Source organism: Pseudophryne corroboree, chromosome 3 (assembly GCF_028390025.1).
Source record: "Pseudophryne corroboree isolate aPseCor3 chromosome 3, aPseCor3.hap2, whole genome shotgun sequence".
Lineage (NCBI taxonomy): Eukaryota > Metazoa > Chordata > Amphibia > Anura > Myobatrachidae > Pseudophryne > Pseudophryne corroboree.
This window is the reverse complement of record NC_086446.1, coordinates 429,561,025-429,578,467: the sequence shown is the minus strand read 5'-3', so window position 1 is coordinate 429,578,467 and position 17,443 is coordinate 429,561,025. Positions and strand designations below refer to the sequence as shown.

The 17,443-nt window shown below is 41.7% G+C and overlaps 1 protein-coding gene across 2 annotated transcripts in view; it reads right to left on the bottom strand.

Annotated features, from left to right (window-relative positions):
• The window catches only part of VSTM2L (V-set and transmembrane domain containing 2 like), a 112,960-nt gene that overhangs the window by 76,893 nt on the left and 18,624 nt on the right, over positions 1-17,443 (bottom strand). For both annotated transcript variants that reach the window (XM_063960377.1, XM_063960376.1), the window contains exon 2: positions 500-669. In XM_063960377.1, the coding sequence (XP_063816447.1) occupies positions 500-669 (170 nt within the window). The remainder of the gene's footprint in view (positions 1-499; positions 670-17,443) is intronic.

The following is a 17,443-nucleotide window of genomic DNA, read 5'->3' as shown; positions in this document are numbered from 1 at the left end:
GGAGCTAAGTATTTGGCAGCGGGATGTGGTCAAAATCCCGGCTACAGAGGGCTATACACTAGAATTGGGGGCTGGGAATTCGCCAATATGTACCCGGGACGGGAAAAACTATTTATTACTAAATGTACCTATCAATTTATTGTTTCCATTTGTCTTTTATGGGCTTTGGTAGTTAATTGGGGCATGTGGGGATATTTCCACAAAAAATCTGTTGTATTCTCGTCTTTATTATTTTATTTTAACATTAAACAAATACTGAGTGTTCACTGTAAACCTAGTAAATGGAAGCTTAGTGGAAACCTCTTTTGTACTATAAGGAAATGTGTTTAGTTTATTGCTCATATGTAAAAGAATGAGTGGGGCATTCTGAATTTTACAAAGTACAACAGCTCAGGAGAGGTTCTGTGGCTGCCAAAACATGTTTTAGGTAAGGATCTGGGATAATTCAACATCTGCACAACATCAAAATGTTACGCACGCTTGTCCGAAGGACTATTACCTGGCTATTTGCCCATGTCTCCTTGTTCGTCCAGTCCTTGTGACTGCGGGTATACCACCATTGGATTTCCAGTGAATAAGGAATGTCACCACTGCCACGGAAGGAACACGCCATCTCTACATCTTCTCCAGGCTGAGCGCTAGCATCATGTGGTATTTCTGTGAACAGCGCTGTAGCATAAAAAGATTGCTGTAAATGCCTCCAGTGGTACATTACAGTAAAATATGTATATTACAGTAAAATATATTCCCCTGTACAACAATTTATTTCCTTGAATAAAGAAAAAATAAGCCCTGAAATTTAATTTAATTTATGAAACACGAAATTAAAATGTTACGTTTTTCTCTGAGATGGTGGATTATCCCATCCATCCTAGGTCAACACAGCTGAAGCCACAGCTATATTACCTAGGGTTAAAGTGGTGCTGAAATGACAAAGTGTACATATGTTGTTATGCAATAGCCCATTCATCTGTACAGAGGATTTCTTTTTCTCTAAGATTGCTAGTTCATTATGTAGGTATCAGCTTCTTCACTGCACTGTACAGCTAACCAAGAGTGATACAAGATAGAGAAGTACCCTTCATACTTTTTTGGGGTGTGGATCGCTGGGTCGACAGTAACTAGGTTGAGTCATTAGGTAGCCCACAATTGGTCGACAGTGACTAGGTCGACACCTGAAATAGGTCGACATGGAGTAGGTTGACATGGAAAAAGGTAGACATGACGTTTTTTTACCAAATATTCGCGTTTTTTTCTTCGTAAAGTGACCGGTAACCCCAATTAGTGCACAGTGTCCCCTCACATAGCTCGCCATGATTCGGGCAAGGTGCGTCGCTCTGCTAAGCACAGGTTATTATTCCCAATCGTAGTCCACGTGGATCGTAAAGTATGAAAAAGTAAAAAAAAATCTGAAAACCCCATGTTGACCGTTTCATGTGTCGACCTTTGCCATGTTGACCTAGTGACCATGTAGATCTAATGACCATGTCAACCTAATGCATGTCGACCAATAGTGGTCGACCTAATGAGTGTCAACCTAAGTGATGTCAACCTAAAGACCGAATAGCACTTTTTCGTTATATATGCACAGATAAAAAGTGAGTTAATGATAAATATCAATTTTTCTATTAACAACATTCTTCCTAGTAGGTCACCCTTAGCTTTCATCTGGGAAGTGTCAAGCATTGTGTAAGGTTTTATTGTGTATCCTTTTGTTACAGGGTATTGTACTTGCAAGTTCATCTCTGTCCCATAGAATTGGCACAATTAGAGCATTAAAGCTGGAGATTTCATCTAAAACTTGAAACTTTCAGCACCACCGACTATTATAATTTACACAGAAACAATGGCTCTTAGCTTTTGATATCCTGTAATGAATGAGTACATTACCTGCAGCTTTCATACAGTTGTTTCTTACTGATGACAAGCTCTATTTGTAAATGTTTATGAACGATACAAGTACGCAGGAAGACTTGGTGATTAAGCTCCTCTGCAAAATGATTAGCAGTAATAGAGTACCATTATAGGGACAATCTCATGACTTTCTATGTTTATAAAAAGTTATCGTTAATGTTTTTCTCTGTTTTATGAAAGGATAATTATCTTGAGAACAAACTGGTCTCCAAAAGGTTACTAATAGGAATTTTCTCTGATGTCTTCAGCATACCCACTGTTGAACCATTTTCTTTGGCACAGTCTTTCAGTCAGTGACAGTCACCAAATAGGAATAGGAAGAGACCAGAAATGTCAGCCATACTCTTGTCTACTGTCCACCGATTTTGTTTTTAATGATGGGAGTGTTAGAGGATGAAGAGAAGAGGAGGACCTGTGGAAGATGGGGGTGGGGGGGGTCTCTGATTACCTATGAGTAAAACAGTGATTATGCCATGGGATTATTTTATCAGGAAAATGAAAAGTGTCAGATCATTGATACAGCAAATGTATCAGTCTGGAGGTCATTGTCACACAGGGAACAGACTATGATGGAGCATATGGGGTATGGGACAATATCCTGGATAGGCCGCCTTGGCTCTCTAACCATTGTGGAATTGCTGCATTGCCACAGACTGCCTAAACCTGGGATAGAAAATGAAATGTGAGACTAACATGTTTGCATATAGTATTTATGTTTTTTGATATATAGAACATATTAAACCCTTAAGGTAGTGAAGAAAGCACATTGTGCATTGTAGTTACTGTACATGCAAATTATTTACTTCTATTCTTCAAAAACTACTTCTGTGTCTTACAGTGCTATTTTAGTTGTAATGGTACGTTAATTTTACATTTATGGCTACTCTCGTCTCTACACCACTGTATTGCACGTATATAAATATTCACCATATTACGCACCTGTCTTACGGTACAGTCCACATATTCGTGTGCCAATATACAAATTTGGGCAGCACAAGTAGAGAATGATGTGACAGTGGCAGATTAATAGTCTGCTGCATAAAACAGTATCTTTGGCGATGCACTAATCTGTTTGCAGGGATCACACTGTAAAAAAAGAAATGTCTGGGCCTTTCCACTCTCTTTTCCTCACGCGTTTCCATCTCTTTCGCCTACCATTCCTCTCGCTCTCCTTCCTCCTCTCCTCTCCCCCATTACTCCCCCCCCCACCCCGTCTCTAGCTCCTTAGCTGTAGTATTTAGTTTCCCTTCAAGGGCCGCAGCGCACCATCTGTCAACAGAGCCGTAAAAAGCTGATACATGCAGAGGGGGAACAGCCTGCAGCATGGGGAGAAGGGGGAGAGAGATACTGGAAAGAGTGATAGGGAGAGATGCTGTGATAGAGTGAAAGAGAGAAATAGAACTGTCTGTAGAGGTGTAAAGCAAAAGATCAAACATTATATTCTGCAATATCATAAGTCGAGAATGATGTGACAGTGGCAGATTAATAGTCTGCTGCATGGGGAGAAATGGAGAAGACAGTCGGTGAAAGTAAAGCAGAAGGGTAGTGGAGTATACCAAAATAGTGTAGGATTAGAAAGAGAGAGGGATAAAGCAATGGATGCGCTGAAGTCTGCAGCAGCAGGAATGAAAACTGCCAGCATGAGGGAAGAGAGACATAATTTATGTGCAGACTACAGAAAAGGCTATTGGGGTATATTCTGAGACAAAGAAAGGATTACAAAAAAGGATGATCAGACATAAAAAAGAAAGAAAACTACAGGGGTACAAAGGGAACTCCAAAACGTACAAAAGGCAAATGTGTAAGTTAACAAAATGATGAGTTAATAAAGAAGAGGTCATAAACCGAGTTTACAGAGATGGCAGAGCAATGACATTTCAGAAGAAGACTTTTATTAGTCTCGAGTTTGAAGTCCTATTTATTAACAAGTGATAAAGATTTTTTTATCACCGCTTATTGCAGCTATAGAAAAAATATTTTATCACCTCAATTTATCAATAAAAATTTTCGAGTCAGCTGAACCTCAGGGAATACATACTATTTACCTGCGGCTGGGATGCCGGCTGTCAAGATACCGACAGCGAGATACATCTGCCAGGTGTAATCAATACAGAAATGCCTTTATGGGTCATGATATCGCGCCCAGATTGCATTATGTGATTATTTACAAATAGACCCCTAAGAGAGATTCCAAACACAAGTTTCCCTTATAGACCAAATCCTAAAATGTAAAAGGTTTAATATAATAAAATAAAATAATATTAACATATACAAATGGGATGTACTTATGTGGAGACTGCCAGTCACAATACCGATGCCTGCATCCCAGCCCCTCAAAATCCTGACAGTCAGCATGCCGACTAACAGGGACTATTCCCACTTGTTGGTTTCCACGACACCCATAGAATGGGAATAGAACCTGTAGCCCGCAAGGGGCTTCGTTGCGCTCATCCCACCCCCGCCAGCATACTAAATCCCGGCATCAGTATGGTGACCGGAGGGATCACAAACGCCGGTCACTCATACCCCACCCAATCAAATATATGTATAGGATTCTGAAGCTGAAGTTGTTCAAGAGTTCATGTAAGTAAGGCTGTTAGCATTAAACTTCCACCTGGTAACCTACTGAAGCATCCAGTTATTCCGGCTGCATGAAACCTTTCCACGCCTAACATTTGTGGTAACACACAGCAACATGAGGTAAATACGATGGGGTCAATCTGTTTAAGTGAAAAATATTATTTACATATGTGGGCTATTTAAGTAGGCCTACTAAGGTAAACCAATGTTGCAAACCATATTTGTCATTATTATCTATGGAGTCCAATTGTCAAACATCCAAAACTTTTAACATTTAAGAGATGAGTGCAGATAGCTAACGCCATCTTCATTTGGCATTTGGACATTGTTGCCTACAGACTTCCTTTTCTTGATGGAGAGAGGGATCTTTGGATCCCTCCCTGGCAGCCCATACTTGGCCCTGATGGCTGTGCATTCCAAATAGGTAAGCTGGGTCCAAGCCTGGCAGGAATGCAATTTATCTGTCCTAGCCCCAAAAAGATGTAGTGTCACTGTGAATAGCAGTGATAACATATGATGCTTACCACAGTAAAACAGTGTTGTATCTAAGGGCCTAATTCAGACCTGATCACAGCAGCAAAATTGTTCTCTAATGGGCAAAACCATGTGCACTGCAGGTGGGGCAAATATAACATGGACAGAGAGATTTGGATTTAGGTGGGTTATTTTGTTTCTGTGCAGGGTAAATACTGGCTGCTTTATTTTTACACTGCAATTTATATTTCAGTTTGAACACACCCCACCCAAATCTAACTCTCTCTGTGCATGTTATATCTGCCCCACCTGCACTGGACATGGTTTTGCCTATTAGAGAACAATTTTGCTGTTGTGATCAGGTCTGAATTAGGCCCAAAATACTTTCTTAAATACCTAAAAAGACTTATGGCCTACTTTTTTTTTTTACGACTGTCTGTAACTGCGACATGCACTGGGTAAAGAGTTTGCAGGTGCTGCTCCACAATGTTCTATCTCCGTTTTGAGAATGTTCCTCCATTCTTTGAGTGCCCGTAAATTTGTCTCTAATGTATACTCCTATTTGTTGAGTGGAAAAGCTAATGACCCATTGCAAAGCCTGCATGATAAATTGGAATCTAATTTGATATACTGAGGGATGAGGATTGGTCTATTGCTTTGGGTTCACACCTTGTAAAGCCACTGAGTCAGCAGGATTCCAACCAATTCAGATGTTTATCTTCCATAGGGTTTACTGGACTCCGGTAAGGCTGGTTAACTAGAGAGGGGAACAATTGTCCTACGTGTGGAACTCCTGGGGCAGATTTTAGGCATTTGCTCTAGGCGTGTCCTGAAATGTACATATTTTGGTACTTAGTGGTAGGCTGTATTATAGAAATGGAATATGTATTCCTCATCATTATCCAGGAATCTGTATATTTGGGATCAGCATATAGGACTCTATGACTTCTGTGCACCAGCTATATGTTAGCAATCTGTGTATGATGGCAAAGGTTTGCATAGCTAGACATTGGATGGCTTCTGCTGTCATTCCCTCTTTTTCAGAATGGGTGACCCTGGTTAAATCAACTTTCGGCCAAGAGAGATTTTTATGTGATAGCAGAAAGTGCCTCCTGAAATTTGAAAAAATATGTTCAAGACGGTAGATGTCTCTAGGCAGGTATCTTTGGAGTCCCAGTTGCCTGTGAGCAGCCAAGCATTATGAGCTAAGCTACAGTATGCTGCAATATTACTGTCTAAGTTTGTATAAAACTTTGTAGTATCAACATTATTTCTCCTCAGTCATACATTTTCCAGCTATACAGAAAAAGCTATATAAAAAAATAAAAAAGCTATATATAGAAAAAGCTATATAAAGCTTGTCTCTATTTATGTTATTAAAAGCACACTTTATATGATATATAATCACACTTCAAAACTGAATTGTACTTTTAATGTTTTTCCCTTTATTTCTGTATCTTCATAAAATGTAAATAAAAATACTCCATTTAAAATAGACCCCTTAGTGTCATCTTAAGGTTAATCATGATACTAGAACTTGGATTTTCAAATACCCTTTCGTTTTGCATTCACTTAAAATTTCCGTAAACTAAAAACTATTTGTTACACTGGGAAGAAATATTTCATGGATATACCCAAATTGTAATATGTTTGGATAATACAAATGGCAGATAATAATAATTACATTTCTGTTTGTTGCCCCAAGGATGTCACTAACTCCTTTTGAATTTATAATGGAGTATGCAATTAGTGGCGTTTTTTCGACCAGTCAAAAAAAAATGCACATTTCGCCCGTTTGTAGGTCGAATTTGACCTATTCAATGTGCATGCCGTTTGTTCGACTGGACGAAAAATCCGCACAGGCGAAAAATACGCGGATCGGCAAATTTCACGCCGATCCACTTGTTTTGTCAAATTTGTGTGTATTTGACAGTTTTTGGGTCCGTTTTCACCCATGCCAATTCACCCAAAAAAAAATTACAAAAAATGCCCGCTATTGAATACACTGAGGTCGAATTAGTGCAGATTTTCCGACTGTCGGAAGATTCTGCACTAATTGAATATACACCATAGCTGCGTTAAGCCTACATAATGGCCATTGTATATAGGCAAAGGTTACTTTATAATGTGTATAATGTGTATGCTATTTTATATTGACTAACATACAGTGTGCAAGAAATAGAAGGTAATAAAAGAGCAAAGTGACAGAATACAAATAGAAGCAAAAAAAAATACATCACAGAAAGTGTCATGAAAACATGAGGAACATACATATTGTGACAAAGGGAAGAAAGGAAGCGTGAATTTAAAACAATCAGAGTAAATGAAGAAAGAACATGAATGGCAAAGGTATGAGTTTATACTGTATAAAGTGTCACACTAGATAGAAGAGCTTTAGAAAAACAGCAAATAATTGATGAGAAAAAAAGTAATGAGCAAAAGATAACAGCAAAGGTTGAGGGGGTGAGTGCATTATGAAACAGATGGAAGGGAAGATAAGGTAAGTAGGGAAACAGTAAAGGTTAGTGAGGCGGAGGGAAACAGAGAGAGGAGACTGAGGAAGGTAGATGGGAAGGAAGAGAGAGGTAAGGTGAAAGAGAGGGGAGAGCGTGCTTCAGAGCAGCAGCTGGAAGATTGGAAGAGACAGCTTCGGAATTACATATCCAGGGAGATTTAGGGGAAAAAAACAATGTGACAGGAGAACAGCGACAGAAACGGGTCCATGCAGCGACTTCACAAGCTATTACTGAAAGAGACTGTATGTGAGAGGAAGGGATAGAATAAGAAAAAGGAAAGATGAGGAGAGAGAGAACAAAGTAATAGAGGAACAAGCAAATGGGAAATAAAAACAGATAGGATGTAATTAGAGTGTAGCAAGACAAAGAAAATGTAATTTTTGTCAGCATAGATCACAATCGTAGAGGCACAGGCTCCAAGAAGCCTGCCTGGCCCATATATCTAATTGCTAATTCTATTTATATATCACCCACACCAATAATAGCTTAATGGCATATACCCAGACTTGAAGCATCTGGAGCAAGATTTTCTGCTGATTTTTTTTTTTTTTTCACTGAAGGTTTGCAAATACATTGTCGTGGGTGCTAACATTTGTATAGCCTATCCACTATATTTGTTTTTAAAGAGGCTTGTGGAGGTACTGGAAAAGAGAAGTGGTGGAGCAAAGCCAGTATTAAAGCATTTCAGATATGCTGCCATATAGAATGCCTATACTATTGCGCCAATACAATTCTCTAGATCAGGATGCCTCATCTTCCATCCTCCTGGACACTGTGAAAGATGGCCTATGGTCTTTCTGAAAATAAATCAAAATTTCCGTCCAAACCACCCATAAAGCCTATCTCTAAACAGGCTACATTATTCTCTTTTCAAAAATGCTGTTGGCAAGTCAAGAATAACTCATATAGAAGAAGCAAATCAAACGGAATGTAAAAACAGAATAGATCTATGTGGATGAAGAATAAGATTTAAAAGATAATCTGAACATTAGATGGAAATTGAGCATAGGGATAATTTGGCATTATGCTGAGTGAATGTGCTGTATAGAGCTTGGAGCCAATATCGCCCTTATATTAGACGAATTCCCTCTGCCACATGCAGGGTCTCAGTCACTGGTAACTCATTAGCATAATTCTGGCACTTTCACACATTAGTAAGATATCAACATCGTCTATCTACCCACAGGCAACAGACATGGAGGTAGGTGGGGAGAGCATGAGAGACGATAGATACATAAAGGTTAGAGGTAGAGAGATAGGAAAAAATCAAGGGACAGAAGCAAAAAGACTTATAATGAGAAATCCCTCACACTGTTCATTAAGAACATTAGTTGTGTAAGGATAAAAGCGTCTCTCCTTTCTAGCGGTCACCCACTGTCCTGCTGTTATGACCTCTGTGTTAGGGCATTATCTTCAAGCCACCTTCTAATGAGCCCCCTCCCTATATGAAATATATAACCCCCAACAGGAGTCTGAGTCTGATAACCCCCCTATCAGTACTCCGCAAATGAGCCATCACAGGTTCATTAGGTTGCAGCGTCTCCTTAATAGCCTGCTAATTAATATTTAGCTGTCTAATTAGCTTGCAGTGCCCAGATGTGTTCTTTATAGGCAGCCTGGACTTACCATTTCTAATTAACCACAGCAGTGCTGAAATACTCTAAGTTACAATGCTGTAAGAATAGACAGACACATAGATGTTTATAGTCTTGCTCTATAAATATGTGTGGTCATTGTAAAAACCACAGCTAAATTGTTCAACGTATTACAGATGATTTGGTTTACCCAGGACGAGCACGCTTGGAAATTAAGTAGAGGACTGGATATAAAATATCCACTCGCTATCAGTGAATTGGGTTTGTAATGTCCATTAGCCACAAGTTAATGTTGTCTGTAACCTTTGAAATGGCTCTGTACTATCAACTAGCCACAGTGAAGTGGGTCTGTATTTATAATTAGCCATGCATGGGTTGGCAAGTATTGCCTCCTAGCCATCAGAGAATGGAATCTTTAATTTCCACTAACCATAACTTATTTTTGATTTGTGTTGTCAGTAATTGTGGGCCTGAATCAGAAGTGAATGCAGTGCAGATATACATGGTTGAGTTACATTATTTTGACTACCAGCTAATAGCCAGAGTAACTACTGTGTGCAGCATGGACAGCAGATAGATGGGCTGAAATGTCGTTTTAGACACGCGTCTGGTAGACCTCAGGTACATTTTGACGATGTGATGCTCCACTGTATGACGGTCGGCCCTCACGCACATTCGTAGCCGACGTTCACCTCTCACATCAATGACACGTGGTGCTCCGCAGTTTCCACATTGGTTATTCACAATGGTGCCATTTGTCCAGTCACAATACACCTTCACCACAGCAGCAAGCAAACAGTCCACAAACTGCGCTGTTCCAGAAATACTGCCACCTTGTCTCGAAAGCCGATCATCCCTTTTTGCAACTCGGATAAATCGCCCCTTTTATCCATGACAGCAACGAGTGCTATGTGTGCAGACAGCCTATTTCACACCTTATATACTCACCAAGCCAGCGCACGACACGTGACGTACTTCATGGGCTACGCGCTGTTGACATCAAGTGTATGAGGTGGTCACAATAACGTGACTCAACCATGTATATGCAGTTGATTTATTTGTACCGCGCACGTGTGGCGAGTGATTAGCACCTGGGAATTTATTTACAAAGTGAGTGACAGGTAATTACCATTTGTGGAAGGTGACCAAGGGGGCTAAGAAATTGCAGCAGTGTCCCAGCTAAAGACTGAGAATTTCTGTGCAGTTGTATTAACCCAGTTGCTCAGAAGTTCGATGTTGCAACTGTTTCTAATGTTACTTTTTTATACATAAGCGCTGGATCTGAGATGCCATTGTTGGGTGTCTCTGCGCACATGATAGCAGTTGCAGCATTAGCATATTCTCATACATCCGCTGCATGTGTAATCGCCGTAGAGCCGGCATTTGCGTCAACCTCTGAATCAGGCCCTGTGTCTGCCACAATATAATTAATTCTCTTTCTCATTAGCTACCAGTGCATAATATTGCCCACTAGCCACTACTTAACTGAGTTTATAATGTCCAATAGCCAGCAGTAAATTGTCTTTACATTGAAAACTAGCTAACAACTAAATGGATCTATAAAGTAAGCAAGCCAGCAGAAAACTTGCTCAGTAATGTCCACTAGCCACTAGAGAATAAGGTCTGTAGACAAGTGTATTTATACTAGTCATTGACTGTTACAATATGTGTAGCTATTTTGCTGCATAAAGTATAATTAGTCACTTCTGATAGAATGCGGAGATTAACAAGTGGGTTTAATGTTTTATGGTGCGTACACACTGGCCGATATATCGACCGTTCTATTGAATGGCCGATATATCGCTTGCCCGCCGGCAAGTGTATATGAACAATATGTCTGTGAATGCCGTCGTTCACAGACATATTGCGTCGGCCCTGCCGCACAGCCGATTACCAATATATATACCGATATATTGGTGCATCGCTGTGTGTGTACGGGCGGTCAGCCAACCTCCCGTACACATGCTGCATCAGCCGGTGGCAATTGTCAGCTGAACTGGGCAGGCGCGTGTAAACGCCCGCCCAGTTTGTGACGTCAGCCCCGACGGATCAGGCAGTGTGCATGCTCAAAACACTGCCCAGTTCGTAAGTAGATATATCGGCAGATCATTTTTTAAATCCCGGGATTGGCTGCATTTCAAAGTGTCCCATCCACCCCCCCGCGCCCCGGCATGGCCAGGTCAGGTCAGATAACTCACAGCCATCTGACCGGGCGGGTGTGAGGGACAATTCCAATGCGTTCTGGCGGCTGGGCAGGCAGTGCAGCAGTGAGGTCCTGCGGCTGCGCAGCATGACATGAAGTTAGAGGTCACGCTGCACAGCCGGCGGACTTCACCGCTAGAGCCGGGGGAGACAGGCAGCGTCTGAGCATCCCGAGGACGCTCAACGCTGCCCGACATATCCAAAAATATGTTGCTGGCCAATCCCGAAATCCCCAGTATTGGAAGCTCCAATCCCGGGATTGAATCCCGGCTAATTTTAGGTCAGGATCCCGGGATTCCGCCGATTCCGATCCCAGGATTGGCCACCCTAATCACAGATAGCACCCATCATTTTGTTAACATTGTCTTGAGTGAAGAATCTACTTGTCCTTCATAATGTAGTATCAGGAGACAAATAGGGAGCAATGTGGGGTATTCACAAACCTATGGGCAGGGGGCACATATGACAGAAATAAAGGCAAAAAGTAAAGGTGGTTTTGAATCACTAGTGGTAGCTAAAGGCCCGTACACACTGGTCGATGTATCGGCCGTTCTCTTGAACGGCCGATACATCGCGGGACCGTCGGCCAGTGTGTACGGGCGATACGTCTGTGAACTTCGTCGTTCACAGACGTATCGCGTCGGCCGCGCAGCACAGCCGACAGCCAATATATCTAACGATATATTGGCCCGTCGCTGTGTGTGTACGGGGCGGTCGTCCGACCGCCCGTACACATGCTGCGGCGGCCGGCGGTGATTGACAGGTGAACTGGGCGGGCGCGAGCGCCCGCCCAGTTCATGACGTCAGTCCCCCGACGGATCGGGCTGTGTGTATGCACAGCACACTGCCCGATCCGTACATAGATATATCTGCAGATCAATTGATCTGCAGATATATCTAATAGTGTGTACCCACCTTAAGTCTGAATGCAAACGACCCGGAGCTAAGTCCCGAGTTCGCGACCCTGCTCCCGACCAGGGTCACGGAGCTGAGGTGTACTAAACTCAGCAATTTCTGTGACTGATGTCTGAAATAGGTGTAACAGTCCAGGTTTTAACAATTTGGTAGCAAGTGCACCGCGCTGTATCTATATTTTAGCTGCTCACTAAAATAGAATTTAGTAATAATAGAATGAGCGCTTAATGGATATACTTAACTCATTGTGGAACCTGTAAAAAATAAATTAGTATGATTAGTATGTTTATGCTCTTTTACTGAAAGAGTGATGAGGAAATGGAGGGTGGGTCCGTTGCTCTGGTCGCACCTACTGTGTCTAAACTACCTCTACTGTATCGCAGTCCTGGATAGGATGGACTGCGCCTCCCCTTTCTACACGGTTCCTGTTCGACTCCCGCTGCTGATGTTACATTTTTAGATAATGAACAGTCTTTGAAGGAGCAAGTAGCAACAGTCAACTGTTGTATCTGTAGTCTCGTACTGACTGTCTTTCTACAGCTCGAAGATCTCCATTTCCACACGACCGCTGGACGCTCTTTGCGTGTGACTGTTGATATGCTCACTGGCAAGTGCCAACGCCAACTTCTCGTCTTGACCACAAACAGTCTGATCATCGAGAATTGCGGGCATTACAAAGGCCTAACGCTAGGTCACACTATACAATTATCTTGCAGATAATCTGCCAGATCTGGCTGGTTGGAATGATGATCTGGTAATGGATGAGAGCAAATGACAATCGACCATTTGCTCCCAAACACTGGAAAACTAACAAAACCTGTCGTTCATACAAATTGGTTAAACGCAAATTTAACCAACTTGGATGAACGACTGTTTTTGTCCATTTTGCATTTTTTGGGAGCAAATGGTCGATTGCCATTTGCACTCATTCATTACCAAATTTTCATTACAACCAGCTAAATCTGGCAGGTACACAGCCTAGGTACACAGATAATTGTATAGTGTGTACCTAGGCTAACACGCATTGACCCCTTGTACAGAACACGCCAGCCAATCCACTGTCCGGAGGAAACGAGGAGATCATGGCCTATCAGCTCCAGCGGTCGTATGGAAGTGGAGAGCTTCGAGCTGCAGTAGAACAGTCAGTTTAGACACAGTAGGTGCAACCAGAGCAACGTAGCCACCCTCCATTTCCTCATCATTCCTTCAGTAAAAGAGCGTAAATATACTTTTTTTTTTTACAGGTGCCACAATGAGTTAAGTATATACATTAAGCGCTCATTGTATTATTACTAAGTTCAAGTTTTAAGGATATCCATTCTTGAGCAAAGATGGTTAAATCAAAATAACTGAAGTACTACAGAAATGAATAGGTCACCTGTGCCCAAGTATGGCTATCCTTAAACTTGCACTGTTATATGTGCCTTGAGAACCGTGGGTGGGAAACACTGTTCTAGTGTCTATCACATATTAGATCTGCCTGTGTAACTTAAGAAATCTCCCTACAAATAAACAGCTGCTACAGAGCAAAGTGACAACTAATTTAAATGTCCTTTTACGTAATATTTTTTGAAATGTAAAAGACATGTCTGCTTTCAGATATGGGCATACAGCAATGTGGTGTTTTACACTCATTTTCTGTGCTACACTTGTTTTTTTTTTCTGCCACAAAATCATTATATATTTGGATTGTTACAGTACCTGTGCATCATTTGAGATGATAGCTCCAGTAGCAGTCACTTTAGGGTAATCTCTCCCTGTCATCTGTGACTTGATATAGGAGGTAGAACATTTCCTCCATGTAAAAATGTCACAGTCAATGCTTGAGCCTTCTGTGAGGGAACATTCTATCCCTGGCTCGGGACATTTTCAATGACAACTAACAATAAATTTCATACATTTATGTTGAAAATATAGATAGTAGATATACAGAGAGGAATGGTAGAAGGAAATACATAATTATACCTAAGGATACACATTTTTCCTTATAAGTGTGGGTGTTGTAATAAACAGGAAGAAAGTTATGATGAGCAAACCAGTGTACTTGTGGCCTGATTCAGAGATGGCCACAAACCAGTGTACTTGTGGCCTGATTCAGAGATGGCCACAAACCAGTGTACTTGTGGCCTGATTCAGAGATGGCCACAAACCAGTGTACTTGTGGCCTGATTCAGAGATGGCCACAAACCAGTGTACTTGTGGCCTGATTCAGAGATGGCCACAAACCAGTGTACTTGTGGCCTGATTCAGAGATGGACACAAACCAGTGTACTTATGGCCTGATTCAGAGATGGCCACAAACCAGTGTATTATGGCCTGATTCAGAGATGGCCACAAACCAGTGTACTTATGGCCTGATTCAGAGATGGCCACAAACCAGTGTATTATGGCCTGATTCAGAGATGGCCACAAACCAGTGTACTTATGGCCTGATTCAGAGATGGCCACAAACCAGTGTACTTATGGCCTGATTCAGAGATGGCCACAAACCAGTGTATTATGGCCTGATTCAGAGATGGCCACAAACCAGTGTACTTATGGCCTGATTCAGAGATGGCCACAAACCAGTGTACTTATGGCCTGATTCAGAGATGGCCACAAACCAGTGTACTTATGGCCTGATTCAGAGATGGCCACAAACCCGATATTTTTGCAGATGAGCAACTATCGGTGGTCTGCAATGTGTATGAGTTGCAGTGTGCTAGCATTGTTACATTACAGTCGGCGGTCGCAGTGAAGATTTCTTTCACAAAGTGAGTGACAGGCAGTTGGCGTTTGTGGGAGGTAACAGGCAAGTTGCAGCTCAAACACACGTGTGTCCTGACCATTTTAGGGGCAAGTCGCAGACTGCAATTGCAATCCTGTATGTCTGTGGCCATTTTGAGTGACCAAAACCTTGATAATCAACTGATCTGCATCTGATTCTGCTTCTTTGTATGCAGTCGACTGGATATGCGAAGCCAACGTCTTAATATAAATTCTGGCAGGTGCTACATTTGCATATTTTCACACAGCCACTTCGTTTACATTCACAGCAGAGGTGGCATTACCATCCATCTTTGTATCAGGCCCTTAGTCAAGGAACTACCAATAGTCACAACTGGGTCTGTTTGCAAAGTTAGCATAGGAATCTAGGCAGAGAAGAGGTTAAGCATGCAAGGTACTACTGAGGCATGGCACATTGCTGCCCACCCATGTGTGTACATGCCCTTCCTCAGCTCACATTACAATCTGACAGCCCCATAGATTTCCTGCTAATGTGAGCAGGAGGTATAGGTTGCAGGTCATGGTTTGCAGGTTTTAGTGTCAGTGAGAGGGATTTACGGGGGTGGCTGAGTTATCCCCTGTGCTGGCTGGAACAGTGCCTGCTTTATAGACCATAGGCAAGAAAACAGCAGGGCTAGTTGGAACTAAAGACATGGGTATTGCTAACTTGGTCACAAAGCTCATGTATGCCCCTTTCTGCACATAACCAAATAAAATGATAAAGTGCTTTAGTGTAATAAATACAGCCCAGTAGCAACTGTGCAATGAAATATACTAGGCTGTACAGCTTTCTTTCTGTGCAAAACTATTTTCTCCAGCAGAAAAAACACTTCTAGTTGCAAGATCCACTCTGTGCCTAAGATACCCTAGATCCGCCTATCAATGGCACAATCACTCTGACTTGCCTCGGGCTTTGAGCACCCACCCTCGCTACTTATTTATTAACAGTTTCTTATATAGCGCAGCAAATTCCGTTTCACTTTACAATTGGAAATAACAATGATATAACAAAACTGGGTAATAACAAACAGTCATAGAAGTAGGAAGGCCCTGCTCGCAAGCTTACAATCTATAGGGAAATAGGCATGGATACACAAGGAAAGATGCTATCTATTGCATAGTTGTCCGCCCCATTGCAAAGGTTCTTGGTGGACTGCATGATATGGTCACACAGCAATGATGAACCGGGTTGGAGAGGAAGAGAAAGTGAAGAATGAGAAGACATGTGAGGATATGTGTGGACTGTGCAGAGTGGATGCAATTTGATAGGAAGGTTTATGAAAGTTATGTGGGTGGTTCTGGAATTTGATAAGCTTGCCTGAAGAGGTGAGTTTTCAGGGAACACTTGAAGGTTTGAAGACTAGAGGAGAGTCTTATTGTACGTGGTAGGGCATTCCACAGAGTGGGAGCAGTCCGATGAAAGTCCTGCAATCGTGAGTGGGAGCGAGTAATGAGTGTGGGTGAGAGACGCAGGTCTTGTGAGAGAGAGATGCTACTTCTTACCTTAGCAGGTGGGAAGCTGGACTACCCAACCCCTGATTCCTCAGACTGGAAGCAAGGCTTTGATTAGTGATCACTATTATTATAGGAGTCACTTAGCCATTGTGCCCTATGCAACCACCCAACCTAATACAGAGCAATAATATTCAATATCATATAGTACAGTTTTCATACAACTTGTAATAGAACGGGTCCTGAACATGCGCAATGTACTAACCTACATTTCGACTGGAGCCACAATTGCGTCGAGACCTGAGTCAGGCCCAATGTGTACTCAGCTTAAGGCTTTTCTGACCATTTATCTTATATGTTCTTTCACTGAAAAAAAATTGCAGCCCATGCACAATATAAGTAGTCATAGATGAATGGCGTGTATACAGACAGTACTGGGTACTCGACATTAGCATGTAGCTAATAATATCTTTTACTGTGTTAGTATAACGTAAAGATCTAACATAATACAAAATAATCAATAGCAGCTCACTTAAACAGAGAGATGTGGGCTCCTTGCACACAGAAATAGATCAAGGAAAAAAGGGAAAATAAAGTGCTGAGATATTCTATGTCGATAATGTAACAAGTGAAACAACAATCAACTTATCAGAGGTCACGGTTTAATAAATATTTTACAATGAAATGCAATATACTGTAAGCAGCAGTCTAATAGTGGGTACACATTAGGCGATTTGTAAACAATATGGCTAATTTTTACCCTCCTGAGCGATATTGTTTACAATATTGCCCAGTGTGTATGCTACCAGCGATGGCCGATGTGCGCTCCCGGGGTCTTTTATGACCCCCTTTGTCAGCTGAACATGCAGCTCAAACTGACTAAAAATATTCTAATGCTGGGTATAGTAGTGGACGATCACAGATCATGGCTGAGAGGATGACCGCTGTAAAGATACATCGGTTCCGGTATGAATGGTCGACCATGTTATGGTCGACAGTCATTAGGTCGACCACTATTGGTCGACATTG